Source organism: Carassius auratus, chromosome 3 (assembly GCF_003368295.1).
Source record: "Carassius auratus strain Wakin chromosome 3, ASM336829v1, whole genome shotgun sequence".
NCBI classification, from domain to species: Eukaryota; Metazoa; Chordata; class Actinopteri; order Cypriniformes; family Cyprinidae; genus Carassius; species Carassius auratus.
The window spans coordinates 7,546,952-7,572,061 of record NC_039245.1 but is presented as its reverse complement, the minus strand read 5'-3'; the positions used below and the strand labels follow the sequence as shown (position 1 = coordinate 7,572,061).

The 25,110-nt window shown below is 39.4% G+C and overlaps 1 protein-coding gene across 6 annotated transcripts in view; it reads left to right on the top strand.

Moving 5' to 3' along the window:
- Positions 1-25,110, top strand: part of kcnc3a (potassium voltage-gated channel, Shaw-related subfamily, member 3a) — a 65,186-nt gene that overhangs the window by 20,058 nt on the left and 20,018 nt on the right. For 5 of the 6 annotated variants that reach the window (XM_026206681.1, XM_026206673.1, XM_026206716.1 and 2 more), the window contains 2 exons: positions 11,241-12,225; positions 23,007-23,213. In XM_026206681.1, the coding sequence (XP_026062466.1) occupies positions 11,241-12,225; positions 23,007-23,213 (1,192 nt within the window). The remainder of the gene's footprint in view (positions 1-11,240; positions 12,226-23,006; positions 23,214-25,110) is intronic. The other variant, XM_026206699.1, reaches the window with a different exon arrangement.

The window sequence follows — 25,110 nt, the reverse complement described above, 5'->3', positions numbered from 1 at the left end:
TTAGGCTAAATAGCTAAATTAACCGTTTTGTTAATGCTTGAACAAAAGAAGAAGATTGATTTACCAGCCAAACAGTTAAATACTAAGATAAACATTGTATTTGTTTGATCAAGTGACAGTGAGTTTTATTGGACATATTAAACATATTTTTCCCGTTTTGAAGTCTATTTATTTTACTATCCAAACTACGCATTCTTACATTGTTTGCGTTTTATGTTCATCTATCATAAACATGAGCCCTTCAAGTAAAGAGGGACTGCAGATATAGACTTTTTTGTGCCTCTTTTTACTGAATAAAGTGAAGGGTGTGGTAAAATGTTTTTGCAAGGAATAATGAATTTCTAAAAGTAAGTGTCTTTTTCTGTCACATTAGAAACAAGTAATATAAATAAACTTGTTTCAGGCTCAATGGAGTTGATGTCTATTTAGAGGTGCTTTGATTTCTGTTATGGCGGTGTGCAGAATTTCAAATGCTGTTTTTATTTTTAAATGCCAGTCTAGATAATTTCATCCCTTAAAGTCATCTTTTTTTTCTAGTATGACATGTTTTCAGAATCTTCTAAGATTTTAAAACTCTTCAGATTAGTTTCTGTTGCATATTGCTTGACAGCCATACGGTTTCGGTTTCCTCGTTTTCTGTAGCAACATATTCATTCCACATTATATGCTTCATATGTACTCGGTGAAGTGTATAATGGGAATTTTGAATGGAAAAAAATTGTAGGTTAACAGTGGTTTTCTAAAATTGAGCAGCTTGTTTTTCTGTCACAAATATAAACTTTTGTTGACAGTTTAGATTTTCCTTATTTTGTCATTCTTATTTAAACAATTTCATGCATTAAAATCATGATATTGGGCACAAATATCTTTACATGGAAAAAATAGTCACACTTCTACCTGTAGCATCTATGAGCCATCCTAACATCTTGCTGCATGAATGTTGCACAGCAGCTGGCCTTGTTGTATCTGCCACCAGCAAGGTGTTGTAATAATGCTGGACATGACCCTGCATGACAGAGGTGACTGCTCTTCTGTGTTCCCTAATATGTCTTCACCTGTGTATGTGTTTTTGTATAAGTGATACACAATATTCTTGTACATATTTGCAGTTGCATCAGGCAAATGCTGCAATGCACTGGCATATAGCAGATTAGGTTAGCGCAGAATTTCTCTCTCTCTCTCTCTCTTGCTTTCACTCACAGCACTGCAGGATATGAATAGTACAGACCTGGGGTACAGGGAGCAACAACAGGCAGAAACATGAGCGCTTTATGGGGAGAACAGCAGGGCCTCAGTTTTCCCACGCCAGACCTCAGAGACCTGCACTTTCACCTCTCACGTAAAGAGGGCGCTGTTTCATGTGAACCATACTGTACACACATCCTCTGGTTCTCTAATAATATCTCTGCAGTTAATGCAGAATTTGTGGCTTGCAGCAACATGTGCGCTAATGCTGGACACTTCCCAATCGCTGCTGAATCCGAGCGGAAACAGACAACTGCTATGTGACCTGAGAGAGTAAACGGACCATTACACTCTGTGATTATATTCACACTTACATGCTTTTTACTGTATGGTGCACAAGAAAACAGACTCCTTTCTAAGTCAAACAGATGTTTGGGATCATAAAAGCCAAACAAAGACTAATTACACTGTTCACAATGTTAATGCGATGTTACACAGTTAAATGATTTCTTTAAATATAAAGTATCTGTATTGTTTGTGTTAAATGAACTAAGAGTCTATAAATACTTTAATGCATAAAGCTTCTCCATTTTCTTATATTACAAGGTGTCCCATTCAGGTAACTGCAAATGAGACATTTATAGGGTTGAACCGAACGTTTTGTGCAGAACTTGATTCAGTCCATTTTACTGTGTCTCTCTGTTCACATTGCAGTGTATGGAAAATTGTTTTGGAATATGAATTCAGTGTAAAAAAAAAAAAAAAAAAAAATACACTTCTTTTTATGGCTACTGCCAGGAATGGAGTCTCTATCTTGATTTATTTAGAGGTGAAACATAAACAAGTCTCCCCAGCTAACAAAAAGTAACATTTTCTAATGTTTCCATTAAGTTATGAAACCATAATTTATGAATGTTCAACATCAGTGTTTATATATTTATATATATATGTTTATCTGGGTTATGCAAACATTAAGGCAACATTCTATTTGATAATTTTGCAAATATTATGGGAATTTAAGTAGCAGAAATGTTAGACAAACTTTCACATAAAAGGTTTCAGATAAAACGTTTCATGAACATTGTATACATAAAGTTTCTGTGCTAACATTTAGAGAACATGTGAGATAAGAGATAACTGTGAACTAACGGTCTAGTAAAGTTAATGGAAGAACGTTTGTTCATTACTAACTTGTTTGGTGTAAGATGGGACTGTACAGATTTGCTTATATCTTAAAAATAACACAATGGGACTTGCATCCATGTGCAGTAAACCTAAAATAGCAATGTTGTCTGAAAATTTCACAATGACATTATTTTTATGGCTTCTAGAGAATTCATTTGTATACACTGTTGAGAGCAGGTGAGCTGAGTCGAGAGCGGGTTGTACATTTGGGATTTGAATTCTGCTTTTCATTTTTTCCCGTTGTGTACATGAAGAAGGCCGAGTTTTTTCTGCTTGTTCTTTTTTCTGAATTACTATTCCTATATAGCCCTGTTCTGATCTATTCCTGATGAACTCTGATGTACTGAACTCTCTCTCTTCCTGTCCTGCTTCTCTCTCTCTTACACTCTTTCTCTTTTCCTGTATTAGCATCACTAGCATCATCTGTGGCATAGTTCGGTCACGTATGCATCACCGGGCTCTGATTAGTATGGACCTGTCTGTAGGGCTTTATACATCCCAGATAATTGATGCTAATAGTGTGTTGTAATCTGCTGTCGGAAATGTTGCTTCTTTTCCTCGTAATCCTACTGTACTTCTCACTGTTCCATGCTTGCATTTCCCTATTCAACTTTTTGTTAATTCTCTTAAATCTGGGACCCACAAATACATTTTGCTCCTTTCTTTGTATTTTTCGCCACTTCATCTTATGTCACTTCTTAGACAATCTTACCATTCTACCATTTTAGATTATTGTATTTCTCCTAACATATACTGTACCACTTTTAGAGGCAAAGCACATACTTTTGGGGGTTTCTTTGACTTTGTGGAAAATAAATTAGAATTTTGTTTTAATACCAATAGCACTTTAATATACATTCTGGGGTGGAAATGGTAGAAGTGGAAAAGACATTATAAAAAAATTAGAATAAAATGATATACTCCTTTGTCTTTCATACCTAGCATTTTATGTATCCAAATTCACATAATGAATCACTATTTTTACCCTTTTTGCGTAATGTACCTAAATTAGAAATGATGTAGAAATAAAAATGTTTGTTCACAAGTGATATTAACTTAATTTGTCATGTCATATATCATCTCAAGCTGCTATTCACTGACGTTGTTGTCTGAGTGATTAAATAAGCTACACTGACTTTCAAAGAAAACTCTATTGGATATTTTATATTGGAAATTTGCTAGTCGTAGAGTTGACACCACAAAAGGAGAACACTAATTTGTGTTAAAAAATGAAATGGTTTATGTTAATCCACTCTTTGTATAAATTGCCATATTGTTGTGATTTGCGTAGTTAAAAATGTAAATCTGAGTAAAACAACATCTTCATTTTTGGAAGTGATCTTTTGCTTGAGAGGTTAAGAATTTGACTGATGCTGAGTGTGTTTGAACTTGATATTTGCACTTGTGTTCATTATTCACGATGCAAGAAGACAGGAACAGAGGAATGGACAGAGAAAAGAGATCCAGAAGAAAACAGAGTATGACAACATGATTAAGATGACAAAATGGGAGTCCTGCAAGCTGTGGTGTGTGTGAGACGGTGTGGTCTGTAATATTTGTGGTGTACTGCACAGTGCTAATAAAAATTAGGTCATTCCATGTCTAATGAAAGCTGTGGACTGAGGAAAAAAAACTGAAAGATTAAGGCGGCGGGTGAAGAGAATGAGGATACAGAAACGGCTGGAATATAAAGCAGGGATTTTCTCCTGGGAGATCAGAGAAGATCAGAACATTTTGTGGATGCATATGAAAATGAGTGGTGGAGGGATGTGAAAGAGGTTATAGAGTTCTGGATCTTTAAACTGTGACATCTGCCGCGTCTATTGTATCCACTTCCTATCTCCTCTTTAAACTTGTGCACCAACGGCCAGATTGTTTCTTTTACTTGAGACTCTGCCTTCTGTTTACAGTACTCCCGACAAATCTAGACCTCTATTTTTAGCCCACAGCCTATGTATATTCATAAACACCAACTGTAAATGATTTATTAATGATAGAAAAAGATCATTCAGCTGTGGTTTTAGCTTTGCATACTATGGAGAGGCCCATTCCCATTCATTTCAGTGGTTACTTTCTTATCTGTGGTGCAGTATTAGTGCAGCAACATGCAGGCTAAGACCAGCTGTGAAGTGCTTTGCTACAGTCAGTGTTTATGGTTGATGTACAGTGTGATCCAAAAGAGTGAGGCCTCGTTAAAAATCTGGGATTTGAAATTTAAACAGACCAAATTTGAAAACAAAGAAACATTATTGTAAGGAATGAAAGTGTTGGCTCAGTGTGAGCTGTCTCAATGACACTATGCAGCACACGTACACATGCACCGCTGGTCTGAGAACACTGTTCAGAGGCATCTGAGACCAAAGCTTTGACCTTTCGTGCTTCAAAGAATGTGCAATTCTGTGTTCTGTGCAGTGTTCTGCACGATGCAACAAAATATTGTTGTTTTGTAAGACATGATGCATTGGTTTTTGATCTCATCAGGCCTTCTGATTTGCTAGAGTATGGGTTTTAGTATTTGCTTTGCAGGCAATTCCTCCAGAAATCTAACAGGCATGTCCCATAGAGCTGACACAGTGTCTCTGGGAAAAGCAACACTTAAATGCTCCTCTTGGAATAACTCGCTTTACTTACTTATTCGACCGTTCTCTGGCCAACTAATAGTGAAGGTTCTCCTGAGCGTTTTGGGAGAGTTCCTGCAGTTTTCTGAGGAAACATGATGATTGTGCTAATCCTAAATGCCTTAAAAATCAATTGATTTATGTAATACAGTACAAAATTCTTAAAGTAATAATGATCATTAAAAAAAAAATTAAGAAAAACAATATCAGATTATCAGTTTATAGTAATGCAATTTTGAGGGTGAATTATCCTGAAAATAATATCACAATGAATAATAATATGTATCCAAAAATACATTAATAGCTACTAATAGTTTTCTGCAGTGTGTTTGCAAAACTATTATATGTTTTCTTAGAATCATATGAAAGAATGCACTCAGGTTATGAGCTTCTAGTTCATGGTGGCAGTTTCTAGCACATAAATATTTTGACCAGCAGCTCTTTGCGGAACTCCAGCATGAATGTGTTCCGTCTAAAAACTTCATTCTGAGAATGTGAACATTTATACCCACAGTCATATGTAGGACCCGGAAGAGTGTGAAATTCAATGCAGAACCTAGATGATGGTCTTGATTGGTGTGCTAGGCAAAGTCATGGTTATATAGTACACTCATTCCAGTGTGTAAAATCTCATTATCCTGTGGTTCTGATATTGTGTCTTATACACCATTAAGTCTCAGGAGGTTGGTTTTAGGACATTTAGATGCATGCACACGCATTCAAGTCAAGTCATTTATTTTCCTTTTTTTCGTGTGGTATATTTCAACATGTTCTTAGAAAGTTTGACAGCATCGAGTCAGCAGGCACTGTCTCAAGCTGGTCATATTTCCACAACCTTTCTTACAGAAAAAGCTGGTCATGATGGGTATGAACATGTCCATAGCATTAGAGTATCTTGTAATGAAAAACAAAAACAAGAGCAGAGTTGTGGGTAGCAAACAGCCATTAGGAGCGTGTCCACACTCCCACGAGTGGCATTAAGGCATTATGGTGAAGAGTTACTTCATTCCAGGAGAGTCTCTCCTGCTAGAGTCCTTATTCATCTTCTAAATCTTTAAACAGTCATGCTCTTAGATGTCGCTCCACAACTGTGGAGCCAGACTGCAGTGATACAAGAAAAACTTAATTCTGTTCTTGCATAAGCACTGAGGTTTTGTGTCCTTCAAGTATAAAGGGCGTTCACTCATGAAGGCGATCTGAAAGTAATTCGTTTTCAAAGTGTTGGCCAGTTTTAGTCACTTGAGAATAGTCTAACTTTATGCCAATGAGTGGAGACTAGTTGGCTTTTCTTTCTTTTACATACGCTAGCTTTCACTATTCTAGACTGTTTGTGCTGCCCCTAAATACTCCAATCAGCATCAAGTCACGTTTTGTGTAGTACCGTCCCCTTTTGGGGTGATTTCTGTCAAACTGAGAATCGCCCTGAGTGCTCTCATAGACTTCCATTCACAGATCATTTTTTCGAACTGCAGGCACTGCAATGCAATCTCAATGAGTTCAGGGGAGGGCTAGCCCTAACGTGCTTTTGTCATCATGCTTAACCTTAACTTGTGCAACGACTGGTGGGAACGGTGACATCCAATAATATTTAAAAACTATTTAGAATTTTAAAAACAAGAAAAAAAAAGAAAAACTACTTTAATATCTTTATCAAATGTGAAAAAAGGGGGAAAAAAAGCTGAACTTGATTGACATCACACTGAACGTTACCTCGATGCAGATTAATTCTATCGTGTCATTGAAAGAAATACAATTCATTCATTGTATCAATAAGGATAAATTGGCAATTAAAGAATTAGGACAACTAAGACCAAATTTAGACATCAAACAAGTATCTACAAAGGGTGGGAAGTCGTATAAACGAGTATTCTGCTAATTTACTGCTGCATTTTATTCCATCGCGAGAGCGTGACGGACATCGCATGGACAACTTCAGGTGTCACCGAAATGCATCATCTCTCGGAGAAGGTGAAAAAACACGAAAGAGCAAAGATGCATATGGATAGTAGGGAGCAGTGTAATACAAGTGAGCAATTTAAGTAAGCAGAGTAACGTGAGTGAGGAATTTGCTATAAATGAGCAGTGTAATATAAGTGAGTTGTGTAAACAGTGATTTATGTGACTTCAATTATTTCTTATTAAACTGAAATCAAAGTAAAAAGTTTTTTTTTTTTTTAAACCACATCCTGACGTCAGTCTTCATTTGCTGCTGAATTGTGTTAACATGCATATAGAAACATAAGGAGAACAAGAGATTGATTCCTAATGTCAGTTTATTTTTAATTAATTAATACTACTGTAGTTCAGTTCCCTTTACATCTTTAACTTGCCGTTAATTTATCAGCTGAATGGGTGATCTATCCAACTGTAAAGTTTATATATATATATATATATATATATATATATATATATATATATATATATATATATACAGTACTGACCAAAAGTTTGGACACACCTTCTCATTCAAAGAGTTTTCTTTATTATATAAAAATATATATGGAATCATTTGTGTCAGAAATTTTTAATTCGTTTTGGATGATCTTGTCTATTTTATGATGTACTATGCTCTACTGCATTTAATATACTTTTAATATTTATTTAATATTTCATTTAATATTGATTATTTTTACCATCAAAACATCCCAGTTGTGATCAGAGGGTTGAGAGATTGGAGCACGCTTGTATCTGGAGCAGAACGTGTGGAGTATTGGTGACATTGTGCGTTGTAGCATGTCTGCTTGACACACAAACGGGTCCCTCATCAGCATTTTGAGGGCACGACAAGATGGGTTCGTTAAATTAGCTCATGCTAATCGGGTTGGGGAATTAGTTAATTCTCCCAGGATGCCTCAGTCCTTCATTTGACTGCTTCTCGTTCATCATGGGAGGATTGACCTGACTGCAGTTATTTGAGAGATGTCCCGTGTTTTTTTAGGTGTCTTAATTCAAATGGATAAGTGACTGTGTTTGAATATATCTGTTTTTTCATGTGTTATTGTTTAAGGAAACTGAAAGTTGGTATGAAAAGTGGTAACTGTGCAGGTATTCGGTAATGTGATATATCAAGGTAATGAATATGCACGATATTGTTATCGTGGGCACTTCTAAATACCATGAACAATTATATATTACAAATTAATCAGAATTTGGAAAGCATTTTAAGAATACTATTCCCATCAACTGGTCAAAATGCACAACACCACTATATGCTTATTGAAAGCGTGTGCGCTCTGATGTATACAAGCACACATGAGAAGCACATGGGGGAACACGTGAGAGATGCGCTGATTGAAAGCACATTCACAATCTGACAACAGATGGCAGTAAACTGCAGAAAGTGCGGCCCTTTCCCTGGAAACCCCATAAATAAAGCAGCTGCACTACTTTCTAAAATTTCAATCATTTTAAATAGCCATTCAGATTTGTGGATTTGCTATGGTGTTCATCACAGCACCAAATACTTTAATATTTAGACTTAATAGTCTATTTATGAATAACTTCTGTAGCAAATGTAGCTATTGCTCATTGTGAATGTTAATGCATTGACTAAGGTTAACTAATGAGGTCTTATTGTAAAGTGATACCTATGGGTCTTTTTAGTTTTTTTGCACTTTAATCCGTGTAAAACTTTATATATTTTTCTGCATTGCCTTATTATATTTATATGTTCAGTTAGTTTTGTTATACGAAAAAAGTTATTTAACCTGTAATAATGTATTATGATCACTTTCAATACCGTGATAAAAGCATTAGCAATTAATCGCTAAAAAGTGGTGTGTCTGTGCATTCAGACTGAAAAAATACCTATTTTGTATTTGTAAATTGCACATTATAGATCTTATTGTGAAAAAATCATATATTTATTTATCTTGTATTTTTATTTTACTTTGTAATGTTTAATCAAAATCTAATATTTAATTCATTTTAGCACAACAGCCCCATCTCAAAATCCAGTCAACAACTGATGAAACCAAGTACCCTCCCTAAACTGATTTTTCTTTTCAAATAATAGGTTCACGTGGATGTACATCACAATATAGAAGAAAAAATATGTCAGTTCTGTTTCATCTAAACTTTAACAAACAAAATGGGGATGAGGATAGTAAGTCTTCTTTTCAGAGAATACATTTTATTTTATTTTTCTAACTCTTTTGGCAAGTTTTTTTTTTTAATTATTATTTCCATATTGTATTTCCATATTATAAATGTAATTATTTTGTGATATTTACTCAAAAAGGTGGAGTAAGTTAAACTTTTTGCTTCTCATGTAAATGCATGTGGTTTTTGCATATTTAAAACACAGATTTTGAAAATTATTTTTGTAGTAGGAATGTCTGCCATGTCTTTATGAAATGTGTGGGATATCCGGGCAACTTGCAGAAAAGCCACAGAGACTTAAAAAAGATAACAGGGCTGAAAGACTGTCAGTGCAGAGGAGCCAGAAGACTGGAGGCAGAAAAGAAGGGGGACAGCTATTCCTCTGCAAAAGGAATGGTTTATCCCAGTAAAGGGAGGAGGGGCAAGTGTAGATTGACAGAGAGGACGGGGAGAAGTGAGGAGCGGGGAGTGGGGAGAATAATGTGAGCACTGCAGAGGGCGAATGGCAGCAGCAGTAGTTTCACACACACACACACACACACACCTACACTTCCAAATAAATGGCTGTAATGACAGGCTACATAAAAAAATCATACTATGGATGTTGGCACTGAGGTGGACTGAGATATACAGATTATATTGATTGCAGGTGATAGGAGAAGAGGCTGTGGGCTTTAACAAGAGACGTGCACTAGCCAATCAATGCACATCTATCTGCATGAGAGCCAACATGACATGTCTGTTTTCAGAATGGTGACCACGCACAGCACACACTGCTATAATTCACCAGCCCTCCCTTCCTCTTTTCTCCCCTTTCCATTTCCTCATGCTCTCATATTTTTCTTTCTATTTATAAATATACATTGCTTTTTTTTTTGCTCCCTTTCCATTACAGGTCTTTGTATACATGCCGTCTCTTCTCATTTTTTCTGCCTCCATCATCCATTCTCTTCGTCTTCCTCACAAAGTTAGCTTTACCCCATCTTTTCCCCCTGTGGTGTTTCCTCAGTGCAGTGTCAGTGAGACTGCTGCTTTCACACCATTCCCACTATTCTCAGAGCACTTTGGCTGTTTTTGTTGTAGTATTTGGCGCCCTCTATCTGTAGTACCCCTCCTTCTGATCGGGAAGGACCTCTGCAGTGGGACAAACTGCATCACAACAGCCTCTGGATGTTAAAGTGCTTATTCTATTTTATTTTCAAGGGTCTTTCCATGTGCTTGTGTACCTGATGCCAACAGCTTATAGCATTAAGCACAGAATGGGAAGTCTGGCATGTCATTGGATTTAGAAAGCTATATAGAAAAGGGTTATTCAGTCTTGTTCAGGCCAAAGACCCTTTGTTGTATTGAGAGACAAAGCAGGGACTCTCTGTTACATATAGTTTAAACTGAGTGTTGCATGTAAACCCTGGTCTATAAGAACATACATTTCTAAAAATGGTTTTTTTCATGTTGATTATTGTTACATTTAAATTTTACATAGTATATTTTAATGTGGGAGGAAGAATGAAATGTTTAGTCAGATTTCAGCTTCTCAAGGTTAGCTTTAGCCTGAAATATAAAACATGAAACATGTCCCAATTTACGTACTTATGTAGTATTCTATGCCATTTGATAGTAGTGTGAGTAGTATGTTCATGCTGAAAATTCGACAAGAAAAAGTGCACTTCAAATACTGGACAGTGCATTTATTTAACTGAAGAAGAAAAAAAAAACTGTGTGTGAAATGGTTTCATGCACTTTACTATAGCAGCTTTACTTAGCAGAAGGGAAGGGTTATCAGACTCTGACACTGGATGAGAAAATAACCTTCCAAAAATATGTAGTGTATCGTACATCATTTGGGACAATAACTTTAGTTTTGCATAAAACAATAATTGACAGAGCCTCTGTCGAAGACTCCTTATCTACAGTAGAACAGCAGTTTGCTAAGGAGAAAAAAGTCATGATGTTGATTATGTTTTAGATCAGACTGTGATTATTTTTCCAGTTCTACCACAGAAACGACACACTTCAGCTTTAAGCACTGTAACAGCTCTTTATTCCAATAGCAAACTCACTGATTTCACTGTATAATATTAATGTGCTCATCTTCTCATCTCTCTTTGTGTGTTTCTGTCTCTCTCTGTGTCTTCCTCTCTCTGTTTCCAGTATGCGGCGTTCGGCTCGCTCCTGTTCATCCTCATCTCCATCTCAACATTTTGCTTGGAGACACACGAGGCCTTCAACACCATCTACAATAAGACAGAGAATGTGACGGTGGGGAACGTCACTCGGGAGGAGATTGTGTATGAGGTAGTGACTGACAGGTGGCTGACCTACGTGGAGGGCGTATGTGTCATCTGGTTCACCATCGAGGTGTTTGCCCGCGTCATCTTCTGCCCGGACAAGGCTGAGTTCTTCAAGAGCTCGCTGAACATCATCGACTTTGTAGCCATCCTGCCCTTTTACCTGGAGATGGCGCTGAGCGGCCTCTCTTCTAAAGCGGCAAAAGACGTGCTGGGCTTTTTGCGTGTGGTGCGATTCGTCCGAATCCTGCGAATCTTCAAGCTCACGCGTCATTTCGTGGGGCTGAGAGTGCTGGGTCACACGCTCCGTGCCAGCACCAATGAATTCTTGCTCCTCATCATCTTCCTCGCTCTGGGGGTGCTCATCTTCGCCACCATGATCTACTACGCTGAGCGCATCGGCGCCGACCCGGCCGACCCGACGGCTAGCAAACACACCACCTTCAAAAACATCCCCATCGGCTTCTGGTGGGCAGTGGTCACAATGACAACACTGGGCTATGGTGACATGTATCCAGAGACATGGTCTGGTATGTTAGTGGGTGCCCTGTGTGCCCTGGCGGGCGTGCTGACCATCGCCATGCCTGTGCCCGTCATTGTAAACAACTTCGGCATGTACTACTCTCTGGCAATGGCCAAGCAGAAGCTGCCCAAGAAGAAGAACAAGCACATCCCGCGGGCTCCGCAGCCTGGATCGCCCAACTACTGCAAGCCAGATGCCTTGGCCATGGCCACTGCCTCGCCACAGAGGATCATGGGTAATGTGCTGGGCAATATGGTGGTCTCTGGAAGCATGGCAGGAGACTGTCCTCTTGCACAGGAGGAAATCATAGAGATTAACAGAGCAGGTGTGTGTGTGCGAGTGTACCCATGTGTTTACATGTTTGTGTGTGTGACGTATCTTTGCACTAATAGGCAGGGCCGTAGCTGGGGTTAGCGGGGCCCCGGTGCAGATTGTACCAAATGTTTTAATTTGTATGTGCATTCTATTTATTTAGGCTATTTGTGCTATTTACACAATGTTTATGTTTTTTCAAGCTTGTAGGTGTCCAGGTACAGAAACCGAATAAGCAGATGTCAAATAGCACTGCATAGTCTTCAGTGTAAAATAAAATATACGGTCAAACCAAAATTTGTTCAGACACCTTCAACATTTCTTACATCATCACAGTTTATTTGCTATAGTTTAGATCTTGGTAATAAAATATGAGAACTCTGAGTTAAACTGTCAGAACCAATTCATCTTGATAATGTCAGATAACTTTGATAGAAAGGTATGTAATGGATAATACATACAATATTTACACAACTGTCAATACTTTGTTGAACAATTACCAAGCAATGCTTAATTTTGTTCAGTCTGTGTTGTAAAAAGGTTGCATTAGCAATTACAGAAAAAAACATGGTCAGGTCAAAGTGTCTGAAAATTGTTGGTCCCAAATTATAATTTGACTTGTTGTTTTTAGGTATAATATGTTCACTTTAAAACAAAAACAAAAAGTTTAAAACAATAGTTCATAAAAGAGCTAGTCCTGCAACCACTAGTAAAACAATATAAAGAATTATATCTGGTGTCTGAATAATTTTTGGTTTAACTGTGGATAAATTCTTGTTAAAACTACAAATTAATTCAGTCAAGAGCAGTGAGTGATTTTCTTTCTTTTATTTTCTTGGATTAACATTAAAGATCCCAAAAGCAGATCTAGTCAATTAGGTGTGGTCACTTTAAGAGACAGTGCATCTATTATAATTATACATATCCAATTTTTTTCTCAACTGTTTACATTCACTTAAGACATAACCAACATTTTTTTTCCAACACACTTTCCAAGACAGGTGTTTTAAAATATTTTGCATGTATTTGTTGGTACAAAAGCAAGAAGAAGCAGATTAGTCGTTTAAGTGCTTTGAGACACGTCTTTGAGTGTGCACTGACTAAACACCAGAAACACAGCGGGTGCTGAATTGGCCTCTTTCACATATTTTTCTATTTGTTTAAAATGCAATTTGTATTTGTTCGTGCTGGTGCAGGAGGACGCAAATATCCGAAATGACAGTTAGACTTGGTGTTGCGATCCATGAGACGCGGCTCTCTGCATGCGCACCGAAAACAGTGCGAGAGTAGCCTACTCAGTAGAGCTTTCCAACGTCTTTTGTTTGAATACTATTTTGAATGTTTAAATTGGCAAGGTTCAAATACACTTGAAAATGATAACTTAGGCTGGCCTCATCCAGTTGGTTGAAATCGCGGGGGGCCCTGCCTCAGCCGTGGGCCCCTATAATCATCACCACCTTCACCCCACTAGCGACGGCCCTGCTAACATGTTACATTTCCAACAATAAAGGTGCGTTCACATTTACCATTGCTTTGGGAAATTTAGTGGGTTAAATCGATCCTCGTGATTGGTAATTTTTCATGAGGATGCAAAAGTTTCACCCACAGATATTGTTAATTTTCAAGTTGGACAATTGAATTCACCATGAAGATTGAAAGTGACTGCCATGCTTTCTACACTGCTACTCATATCAACAAGTGATTATTTAAATTTTTGCCTGCTAAATTTTGGTTACATTTCTGTTGGAGAGACTTTAAGACTGTTAGGTTCTGATCAGGTAATGGATGAGTAAACCCCCCTGGGTGCCGGTCAGAGCACCACTAATGAGGAGGGAGGTGATTAGCTTTCAATGGTGTATTTGAAGAGAAAAGGAAGGCCCACAGATGTACAAAGGTGAAGATAGTCTGCAATAACAATAGTAACATTTACTGTTACATAATGAAACCAAAGCATTCATAATTATTCACATTGGCATTTCTCTCCTGAACAGTTAAATGAAAGGAGACCAGATATTTCACACAAAACTTCAAGTCATGAGTGATCATTTGTCTCTATGAGCATAAAGCTTCCATATATAGATAGAATAATGGCGCATATGAATAACATTTACATAAACCGAACGCTAAACACTCATTTGGTTTTGTAGCAGATAAACAGATCGACATCATGTTGTTAAGACATCATAACACTGATTGACATCTTTATAAAGAGTAAATAATAGCACAATAAATAATAATAACACTAAAGAACGGTCATTATAGGACATGTCTAGGCATGTTTATACGGAACAAATGCATATAACACTGTAGCGATCACTGGTAACACAAATATAAATAAAATAGGCTTACTTTGTGGGGATTGTTGCAGATTTAATATCAAGGTGTTAGTCACTGACCACAAACAAACTGGAAGCATCATCTTTGCAGCTGATGGCAAACAGCGGCAGCTCAGCAAACTACACTGCCCCCTAACATCGTACTATACTATAACAATTCTGGTATCATAATAAAAGTCCCTCTTACAGGCCGCCCCCAAAGAGGCGGAGCTTCTTTGCTTCCATGAAAGGCGACTTAACTAGTCAGTGTCAGGGCATTAAGCCCTTTGGTAAGTCTTTTCTATCCTTTGGTAAGGCCGGAAAGATGACCAGGCGAGCTACCGGTTGGGTACAAACTTGACCTTTTATCAACACATCAGCTGACCTGATATGACCATCTGGGCTTTGGTGAGTCTTTATCACTTCTCCTTCAGGCCATGAACTTCGTGGTAGTTGGGGGTTGACAATCATAACAAATGTCTGTTCATTTAGGTTGGGAGGAGAGGCTTGCCATTTCTGCCGCGTTTGTAGGTAAGGGAGGTAGTCCCGTATGAACCTGGACCAGAATCGGTCTGCTAAGACCTAAGAATGTCTCCAGTGCCGGCGACTTAATATCTCTGATTCTGGATAAATGACTTGTGGCAGAGATCCATCGGTCCGCCCCATGAGGAGACTATTTGGAGTTACTGGGTCAGCATCTGCCACGTCTGACAACACGTACCCTAAGGGTTTTGAATTAAGGATGGCCTCCACTTCCAGCAAGACCATCATTAAGACCTCCTCTGGTACTGATTGTGCACCCAAAACTGTGTATAAGGCAGATTTAACTGATCTCACTTCCCTCTCCCAAACTCCACCAAAATGAGGGGCCGATGGAGGATTAAAGCGGAAGTGGATCCTCTGGCCTGCAAGATGACCCTGTATGTCAGGGACCAAAGCAGCATAAGCTTCCCATAACTCCCTTTCACCCCTGCGGAAGTTCATACCTCAATCTGACCTTAATTCTGCTGGTGTTCCTCTCCTTGCAACAAATCTTCTTAAAGCCATGAGAAATGAGTCGGTACTCAGGCTAGGAAGTAGGTCTAAATGGACAGCTCTAGTGGTCAGACATTTAAAGAGAATGCCCCATCGCTCTTTTCTGTACGTCTACCAATTTTGACTAACAGGGGGCCAAAGCAGTCCATTCCGGAAGAATAGAAGGCAGGTTTGTATAGCTGAAGGCGCGCCTTAGGTAGATCTTACATCTTAGGGATTGTCAGTTGGGTCCTCCAGCATTGACATTCTGGGCAGTCACGTTGAAACCGGCGGACAGCTTCGCGACCTCGGAGAATCAAATAGTATCTCCGTATTTCCCCGAACAACCACTCTGATCCAGGATGATGCAACTTGTCATCATAATGGAGAATAATCAAGCGAGTGACAGGGTGATTGGGATCCAGAACCAGAGGATGTAAAATGGAGTCCTCGATGCCTGCAGTTCGCCGCAAACGACCTCCCACCCTTATCAGATCACTGGACGGATCCATTTCAGGGGCTAGAGTAACTAAGACTCCTGGATTTAACTGGCTTCCCAGTCTCTAACAGTCTATAATCCTCAGGGAAGGATTCCTGCTGAAACTTTTTGAGGATATGGAACTCAGCTTGGCAGTAATCCTCAGCCTCTGGAGAAGTCCCTGGAGCCAAGTTGAGCAGCTACATCCAATAGTTCTTGCCAAGTGTTGTAATTCCATCCATTAATCTTACCAGTTGAGGGAGGATACCACAGAAGGTAGGTTTACGTAGTTCAACCTGGTCTTCCCTTGTTTCAGTCTTAGGGATTACTGGCCATTCTTTGGGATATTGTAGTAGGAAAGGAGGTCCTTGAGACAATCGGTTTGGCACAGGAAGGTATTGGAGAGGTCTTCCCTTCGTGAGGTCATCAGCGGGGTTGTCTGCAGAACTTACATGATGCCAGGAACACTTCTCCGTCAGCTCCTGGATCTCAGTGATTCTATTCCCAACAAAGACTCTGTAATGGCAGGGGTCAGAATTCAACTACTGGAGGACTGTAGTATAGTCTGTCCACAGGGAAATAGATTTGATTGGTAGGGTTAACTCTGCATCCAGTAACATAGCCAGCTGTGCCGCTACTAGACTATCACAGAGTTCCAGTCTTGGAATGGAGTTAGCTCGTTTAGGAGTGACACAAGAGCGTGCTATAATGAAGGACAGGTAGGTCTGACCATCCTGGTCAATAGTCCGGAGGTAGGCGACCGCTCCATATGCCTGCTCAGAGGCATCCGAGAAGATATGTACCTCATGGGTGACTCTGTCCTTCACAACTTCAGGAGGAACATAAGACCGGGGGAAGGAGATACAAGGAAGGTATCGGAGTTCTTCCTCCCATGCATTCCAGGAATGGAGGAGCTCAGGAGGTAGGTTGCGATCATCCCACCCTCTCTGCTTGTTCCACAGCTGCTTAATGATGACCTTTGCCCGAGTGGAATAAGGAAGAAGCCATCCCAGGGGGTCGTACTGGGTAGCTAGGACCTTATAGATGTTCCTCGAAGTTGGAGTTTCATAGATCACAGCTAGGTGTTTTTAGGACAAAGTGTCCGTCTGCCAGTTCCAGCTCAGACCCAGTGTCGACTCAGGGATGTCAGACTTCTCCTGCGTCAACCACAGCTCCACACTTGCAGCTTGTGCATGAGAAGGTAGGTGACTCAGCACAGTAGGATCATTGCAGGCCCATTGGCAAATTTTGAATCCAGCTCCAGGCAGGATATTCCATAGTCGATCAATTAAGTTCCGAGCCTCATCTGCAGTAGGCAGGCTCTGCAGTCAGTTATCGACATAGATACGTGACGCTGTAGTGCATAGGTAGCACAACAAGGACTGGAGGTTGTGGCGAAGGGTAATACCTGCCAATCAAGAATTCTGGGTGCCTCATCCATCTTCAGGTCCCCCCAAAGGAAACAGAGTAGAGGACGGCCCTCAGGTATAAGGTGAACCTGTTGGAACATCGCCTTAATATCCCCACTCACTGCCATAGGATGTTCTGTAAAACGGTTAAGGACGCCCAACAGTGAGGCCCCAAGGGTGGGTCCTGGCAGCGGGTACTGATTAAGGCTTTGTCCTTGATACTGGTAGGAGCAATTAAAGACAAGGCGGAACTTCCCATTGTGACTAACGAGATGGTGGGGAATGTACCAGCATTCATCTGAATCAGATATAGGGTCCATAACCTTCTTAACAGCTCTTGTCTCAATGAGTTTCCTCATCTCCTCTTTATAGACCTCATTTCTAACAGGCTCCTTCAGCAGACGCCTCTCCACACTGCGAAGGTTAGGTAAGACTGATTCTTTAGGTGCATTCAACAAAGGCATGTCCTTTCTCCGCAGTAGGGGTGTAGCTAACCTGTTGATTCCCTCCATTTCCGGGGGGGGGGATTATGTATTCATAATGTTGATTCACTGGAACCACTTTGAGCATAACTCTTCGCTTGACAGAGGGTTTATCCAGAAAGAACCTATCTGGGGAGGAATTTGTTAGGCAGCTCTTCTCCATGTTAGCTGAATCCTCCTTTAGGGATGGACTGACATTCACCTCATGGAGAGGGCGGAGATGGGTGCTCTGGCAGATGTTGCACGGATTTTTAAGGTCACACTGAGCAGCATGGTGTGCCCTGGCACAGCACCAACAACGGTTGTTACTGCAAATCCAAGTCCTGACCTGGTCTAAGGTAAGCTTAGCGAAAGAGGCACACTGAATCAGGTAATGCTCAGTCTTGTCACAGAAAGTTTAATAACGTTTTAATTTGGCAGGCTTTGTCTGTGAAACATGACCTTTACGATTTACGGGAGTCTTAACAGGGGATTCTCCAACACCATGTAGGATGGTCATGGTTCTCTTCCCTGAATCTGATTTTGCATGTGAACCCTTGGACATCGGCTCAGTATCATAACTGTGACACCAAGTTTCATAACGAAGCCAGTTCGAAAGATCAATCAGATTAGTGGTTTTGCCAGGTTGACGGAACATATGCCGATGAAACTAAGCTCGCTGCTTAGGGGGTAGCTTACTCAGGAGGCGTGCGACGTGGGACCCACAACTCAACTCCAGCTCACCATCACGTCCCAGAGTTCTCAATAGGCCCACTAGTGACTGCACTTGGAGAGCAAACCTCTGGAAGGCTGAGATATCACCTCTCTTTATGTCAGGACTCTCAAGGACACTTGCAATCTTCCTTAAAGCTAGCTGATGTGGTTGACCAAATTTATCATGAAGCGCTGCCATCGTATCAGTGAATGGAGTAGGTGAGTTAAGATAAGCATCTGCTATCATTCTAGCCTCCTCCAGCTTAAGGTGATCCACTCAGATCTGATATTTGAAAAGTTCAGTCCCGTCTGGGGGAAGCCGGTTCCAGTATAAATATTCAGACCTAGCATGAGGTGCTACAAAAGACCGGGCACTGCCTTTAGTGCAAAGGATGGAGGATTCAAATGAGCAGGTATTGAACTGAATCGTGAAGTAACAGGCACAGTCGTGCTGTTAGCAGGTAAGGCCATGGCCGCAGATGTGAGTAACTTTCAAAGCTCTTTAGGGGTAGGAGGTGGGGGGAATCCACAAGTGTCAGGAGCATAAGGCTTAAGAGCGTGTGTTTCAGTAGCCGGGAACACAAAGGAATACTTTCTATTCTCTGGCTTCACCGGGTGGTAAACAGTGGCGCCTGTGTCGCAGAGTGTAAGGTCATCCACCTGGTTCATACAGTCAATGTCAGGCTCAGGCCAGGGTGGTGGGGGAAGATCAGCGAAATTTCCCTCATTCATGAAAGGTGTGGATTCATACCGTCTCACAGGAGGACTGGATAGCTGCAATGCCGGTGGCTGTGCTGATGAGAGATTCCGGCTTCTGGTTAGACTAAGGTCAGCTCTTCTCTCAGCTCCCTCAGGTCTGCTTGGAAAGCCAGATGAGTCTGAATTAGTTGTGCATGCTCCTAACGTAGGTGCTCTAATTCACTGTTGACAGGTCTGACGCGGGTATACTGTACTTCATACTGCTTAAGGTGAGCTGGTCGACGTGTATGTCGTTTAGGACGAGCTCCACTAACAATCTCCTCATCAGGATCCATCATGTCAGAAGGGAATACTCATCCAGCTCGAAGGACCAATTTGTTGGAGAGACTTTAAGACTGTTAGGTACTTATCAAGTAATGGATGAGTAAACCCCCGTAGGTGCCGGTCAGAGCACCAATAATGAGGAGACAGGAGATTAGCTTTCAATGGTGTATTCGTAGAGAAAAGGAAAGCCCACAGATGTACAAAGGTGAAGGTAGTCTGCAAAAATAAATACAATATCGAAATGAATAAACTAAATATATATACAACAATAGTAACATTTACTGTTACATAATGAAACCAAAGCATTCATAATTATTCACATTGGCATTTCTCTCCTGAACAGTTAAATGAAAGGAGACCAGATATTTCACAGAAAACTTCAAGTCATGAGTGATCATTTGTCCCTATGAACATAAAGCTTCCATATAAGGATAGAATCATGGCGCATATGAATAACATTTACATAAACCGAACGCTAAACACGCATTTGGTCTTGTAGCAGATTAACAGAACAACATCACGTTGTTAAGACATCATAACACTGATTGACATCTTTATAAAGAGTAAATAATCAAGTAAATAATTAAGTAATATTTCTGATCGGAACACTAAAGAACGGTCATTATCGGACATGTCTAGGCATGTTTATATGGAACAAACGCATATAACACTGTAGCGATCACTGCTTTGTGGTCAGTGACTAACACCTTGATATATAAATCTGCAACAATCCCCACAAACAAACTGGAAGCATCATCTTTGCAGCTGATGGCTTGGACAGATCACACTAGCTCAGCAAACTACACTGCCCCCTAACGTCTTACTATACTATAACAATTCTGGTTTCATAATAAAAGTCTCTCTTACAGGAGCCTTTAATACAATTTCACTAATGTGACTACATCTTCAGGCAATTAATTGGTATACTGTGAACAAAAAATGCTATTGACACACAACACTTCAATTGAGTGTATTTTTGTGTGTGATGTCAAACTCCATCTACATCTTTTTACATTGAACTGTCATCGCGTAAACTGGGTCTTATATATAATCTTGTATAACGTCTACACACACACACACACACACAAGTATTTGAGAGTAGTAATATGTGAAACTATGCTGTCACGTCTCAGATTGACAGAGAACAGGAACGTTATTAAAATTATAGCAGGATTATGCTTCATGTATTCCATTCCAAGTTTCTTAGACTACCAGAAAACATCACACCCAATCAGAAGAGCAGGGAGTATGATCCTGAAACCAGCAAACAGTTTTAGATAGAGGATTGACATGGAGTACTATTTATGTGTGCAGTTTATTTGCTCACTCAATGCAGAAATAAATGTTCCTTATTAGTATATTACGTATATATTCAGAAAAATACATATTTTTTACATATATAAACTATGTATATTTATTTTATTCTGGATATACACTGAATCTTCTTAATATATTCTCGTCTTAATTTTGCTTCTCAAGTTATTCTTGTTATAAGGAGGAATTACTGTAAAACAAGATCAAAATACTGTTTGAGAACATCTGTTTTCACCGTTTTTGCATGTGAAGGTGTCAGTCAGGTTGAGCCAGTGAGTTCATGCAGCCGAGAGAGCTCCGTCTGTCATTACTGTGCAGAACACAGATAAACACACCCCATGCTAAGATTAACATGAGGCAGATTAGTCACGGCCCCTCAGATTAGCATATGCTATATTTGATCTATACAAGCAAAAGGTTTCAAATCAACAGCACACTTCTTACAGCCACATCTCTGCTGATGTTTAGCTGACTTCAACACCAAAGATACAGATTATGACAGATGACATTGCATCCTTATAAATAGGATCGTTTTTCAGAAAAAGTAACATTTTTGGAACACGCAGGCTTCGAGTAAATGACAGCTGTATTTCTCTGCTCATCTTTGTTTTGCTCTTCCATGGAGTTCTCACAGCTGGAAGTTCCCAAAGAGAAATAAAAGGGAGCATAAACATACCGAGATGCTTGCTGTGAAGAAACGCTTTAGTACATGTGCCCTCCTGTAGCTTCAAATCCCATGTGCCCTTGACACCTACAATACTGGCATCGTAAACATCATGTGTACAGTTAATGATGTTTTAATAAGTAGTGTAAAACTAGAAGTATGAAACCTCTAAGAAAGTCATTTGTTTGTCCCCCGTCCCCATGTATGAGTGATTTGGGGGGGGGGGGGGGGGGGGTTGGTATGTGTGAGAAGTGCTCTGATTCTGAAACTTGATTTTATGCTGAAGGTTTTTAAATGGTTCACCCGAAATTCCAAACCCGTATGGTTACATTTTGTCAGTGGAAAACACAAGGAGATGTTTTGTCTGAGCTTCTCCATTTTATACAGTGATATTAAATTGGGTCAAAAAATGGCAAATAAAGACAAATAAACATTGCACCATAAAAATAATACGTCTATCCAAGAAGTTTCCTGAAGCAAAACAATGGCTTTATGTGAGGAACAGGTATAACTTTACTAATGAATCACTCAAAAGCCAGCCATGGTTTCCATTTACTTCTGTTATATGATAAGGGTAGCTTGAACATTGTGCTAGATTTCTCCTTTAGTGTTCCACGGATAAAATAAATCCAAATGGATTCTTAAAGAAACTAGGATGAATAAATGTCTTATTTTATTGTATTATAAGTACTTTTATTATGTCTTCAGTGATTGTCATTTAATGGCTGTCAGGAAAGTGAGTTGTACCTGGTGTAGTCAACCATATATCATGACCTTTGCTATAGACTTTTGTGTCATCCATTCATCACCCTTTGTCCCTATTCCACTGTGAAGGTGATCATCATCTTCCCAGATTTCATGGTCATATGGACTGCCGTCTTCACAGATAAATATTTTTTATTTCTTCCAATGAGGTCCAATTGCATTATGGGTCTCTATGTCATCTTCTCCCCCGCCTCCCAAACCTCCTTTCTTTATGTCTCTCTTCATGTCTTTAACAGGCTTTGCCCCTGGCTTGAACAGTAACTCACATCAGATTAGATTTGACAGCTGTGTCGGAAGCTATAAGAACAAGTGCCCCTGCAGCTTCTTTTTCTGAGTGTGTGCACATCTCACTCTTTCAGGCACACTCATTCATGTTGTGCATGTTATGTGTGTTTGTTTGTGTTTGTGTGTGTGTGTGTGTGTGATGTTCTGAGTTCCCCTGCACCATTTTATTCAAGTGATGCTGCTCTTTTTGTAGCACATCTTTATTTTTGCTCCTTTTTATTCATCCCAGACTTTTTTCTTCCCTGGCTTTTCATGTTACTGTGACTGTCTCTATTAATACTTGCACACAGTACTACTAATAGTAATTTTCTTTCTTTCTTTCTTTCTTTCTTTCTTTCTTTCTTTCTGTCAGACTCAAAACAGAATGGAGATGCTGCAAACGCAGCTCTGGCTAATGAGGACTGTCCCACCATAGATCAGGTGCTGGGGCCAGATGACAGGAGTCCGGCCACCGGTGGGATGGGGACGTGCACAGGGCGTGAACGTTACCCCCATGATAGGGCCTGCTTCCTTCTCAGTACCGGAGAGTTCCGCACCACAGACAGCAATGTCAGGAAAGGTATGCAGCACCCACAAATGGACACATTATTATATTCATACTTTCAGTGTACATCACAAGCACAGGCTCAGGAAAGGTAAGTTGTATGTTCAAATGCTTATTATTGTGTATTATGACAAAAACACATGCATTGTAGCAATACGTATTTTATACATAAATAAATCCCATATTATATATATATAAATACATGCACTGACTTGCACTTCACAAAGTACATCAGAGGTATACGCATTATAAAACAGACTCTCCCACATCCATACTTCCAGCATAGCTCCCTGCCTTCTGCTCTTGCATCTCTCCTCATAATTCACCACATCAATCATTCTGAAGGCCGCTCATCGTTAGCTGAGCCCTTACCCCACCACAGTAATAATTCAATTCATATCTTTGTTAAATGTGATTAATCTTTGATAAAATCAGGACTTTTCAGTGAAAATAATCCTAGCACACGTTAAATTATTTAAATTATTATGTAAATTATTTATTAACAGATATATCAAACAAATTCACTGCGTCTGGCCAACAAGCTCTTCAGAGGCTCTGTCGTTCTGTCAGTCTGTCTGTCTTTCTGGGTTGTGCATAATTCTGAACGAAAGAAATGGCTCTTTCAATTCTTTCAAAGAGATTGATTGTAATTGCCCACATCTCAGAGGACGTTAAATTGGAATTTGAATCAGAAAGACACCGATAATGCATTCTGGGAAAGTGTTCTTCAATCTTGGTTAATTTATTAAATATTTTAATAAAACGTCAAGGCTTTTAAAACATATTAATTACTTAATTCTGCTTTCTGACATTTAAATGCAATACTGTAATTCTGATTTCTATCTAAATTCAAATTCACAAAAAATTCAGGAATTGAACTGAAATTATGAATAACACATTTTTGTGTTATTCCTGTTTTTCTCTCTGTCTAGTTCTATCTATCTATCTATCTATCTATCTATCTATCTATCTATGAGGCTTGCTTTTTCTCTTTCTTGTTGTCATTCATTGATTTATTACTTCATTCTCTTTCTCTTCCTGGCCTCCCACTCTGGCTTGTCTCTGCCCATGTCTCTTTCCCTCCATCCATCCCCTCATCTTGGCCTTTTTTCTCCTTATTTTCCTCACACACTTCGGGTCATATCCTCTTGTATCATTTTTCTTTTCTTTTTTTTTCTTTTTTTTTGAAATGGCATGATTGACAACTACTGCCTTTCCTTCTATACTATACCTTCCTGCGCCTGCACCTTTCCACAAACCTCCACTTATTCCAAATACACCCCTCTACACAACCAAATCCTACAACCCCCCACCCACAAAAACACTAGAAGCTGCAGGCGCCAACCCAGTCTCCCCCCCAGGCGATGAGTGGTTCAAGCCGGAAGGGCCACTGCTACAGCGAGACCTCAATGCCAATTCTGCCTGTTCTTGGATCAAACCATAATGAATCAGAGGTAACACTTAAAAAAGTAGCATTGATGCAGCTTAGGAATTAGTTGAATGCACAGAGGTCAATATTTAATTAATTACATATGGCACCCTGCTTTTACAGGTAAATATTTTATATGCTTATATTTCAACAGGACACAAATAATTTGGACAAAGAATATATTTAGCACATTCATGCTTTAGTTTAGCGCAACCTGATATGAAACACAAATATAAGTAGGCACATTTGCAGTATGTCTTTTCCTTAACAGGAACAATATTCCTTTGAATCAGGGGGGATACTGTCTTCTTTGTGTTCTGTCTCTGCGTTTGACAATTTACGCACTGATGTAACTTATTAAATATCTGCATAAACTAAATTCACACAGTAAATTCAGTCAAAACTTTTTATAAATGGGCAGTCATTGTTTTTTTTCAATTTGCCCCTGTAATTTATTTAATTATTTATTTTAGTCTTTAATAA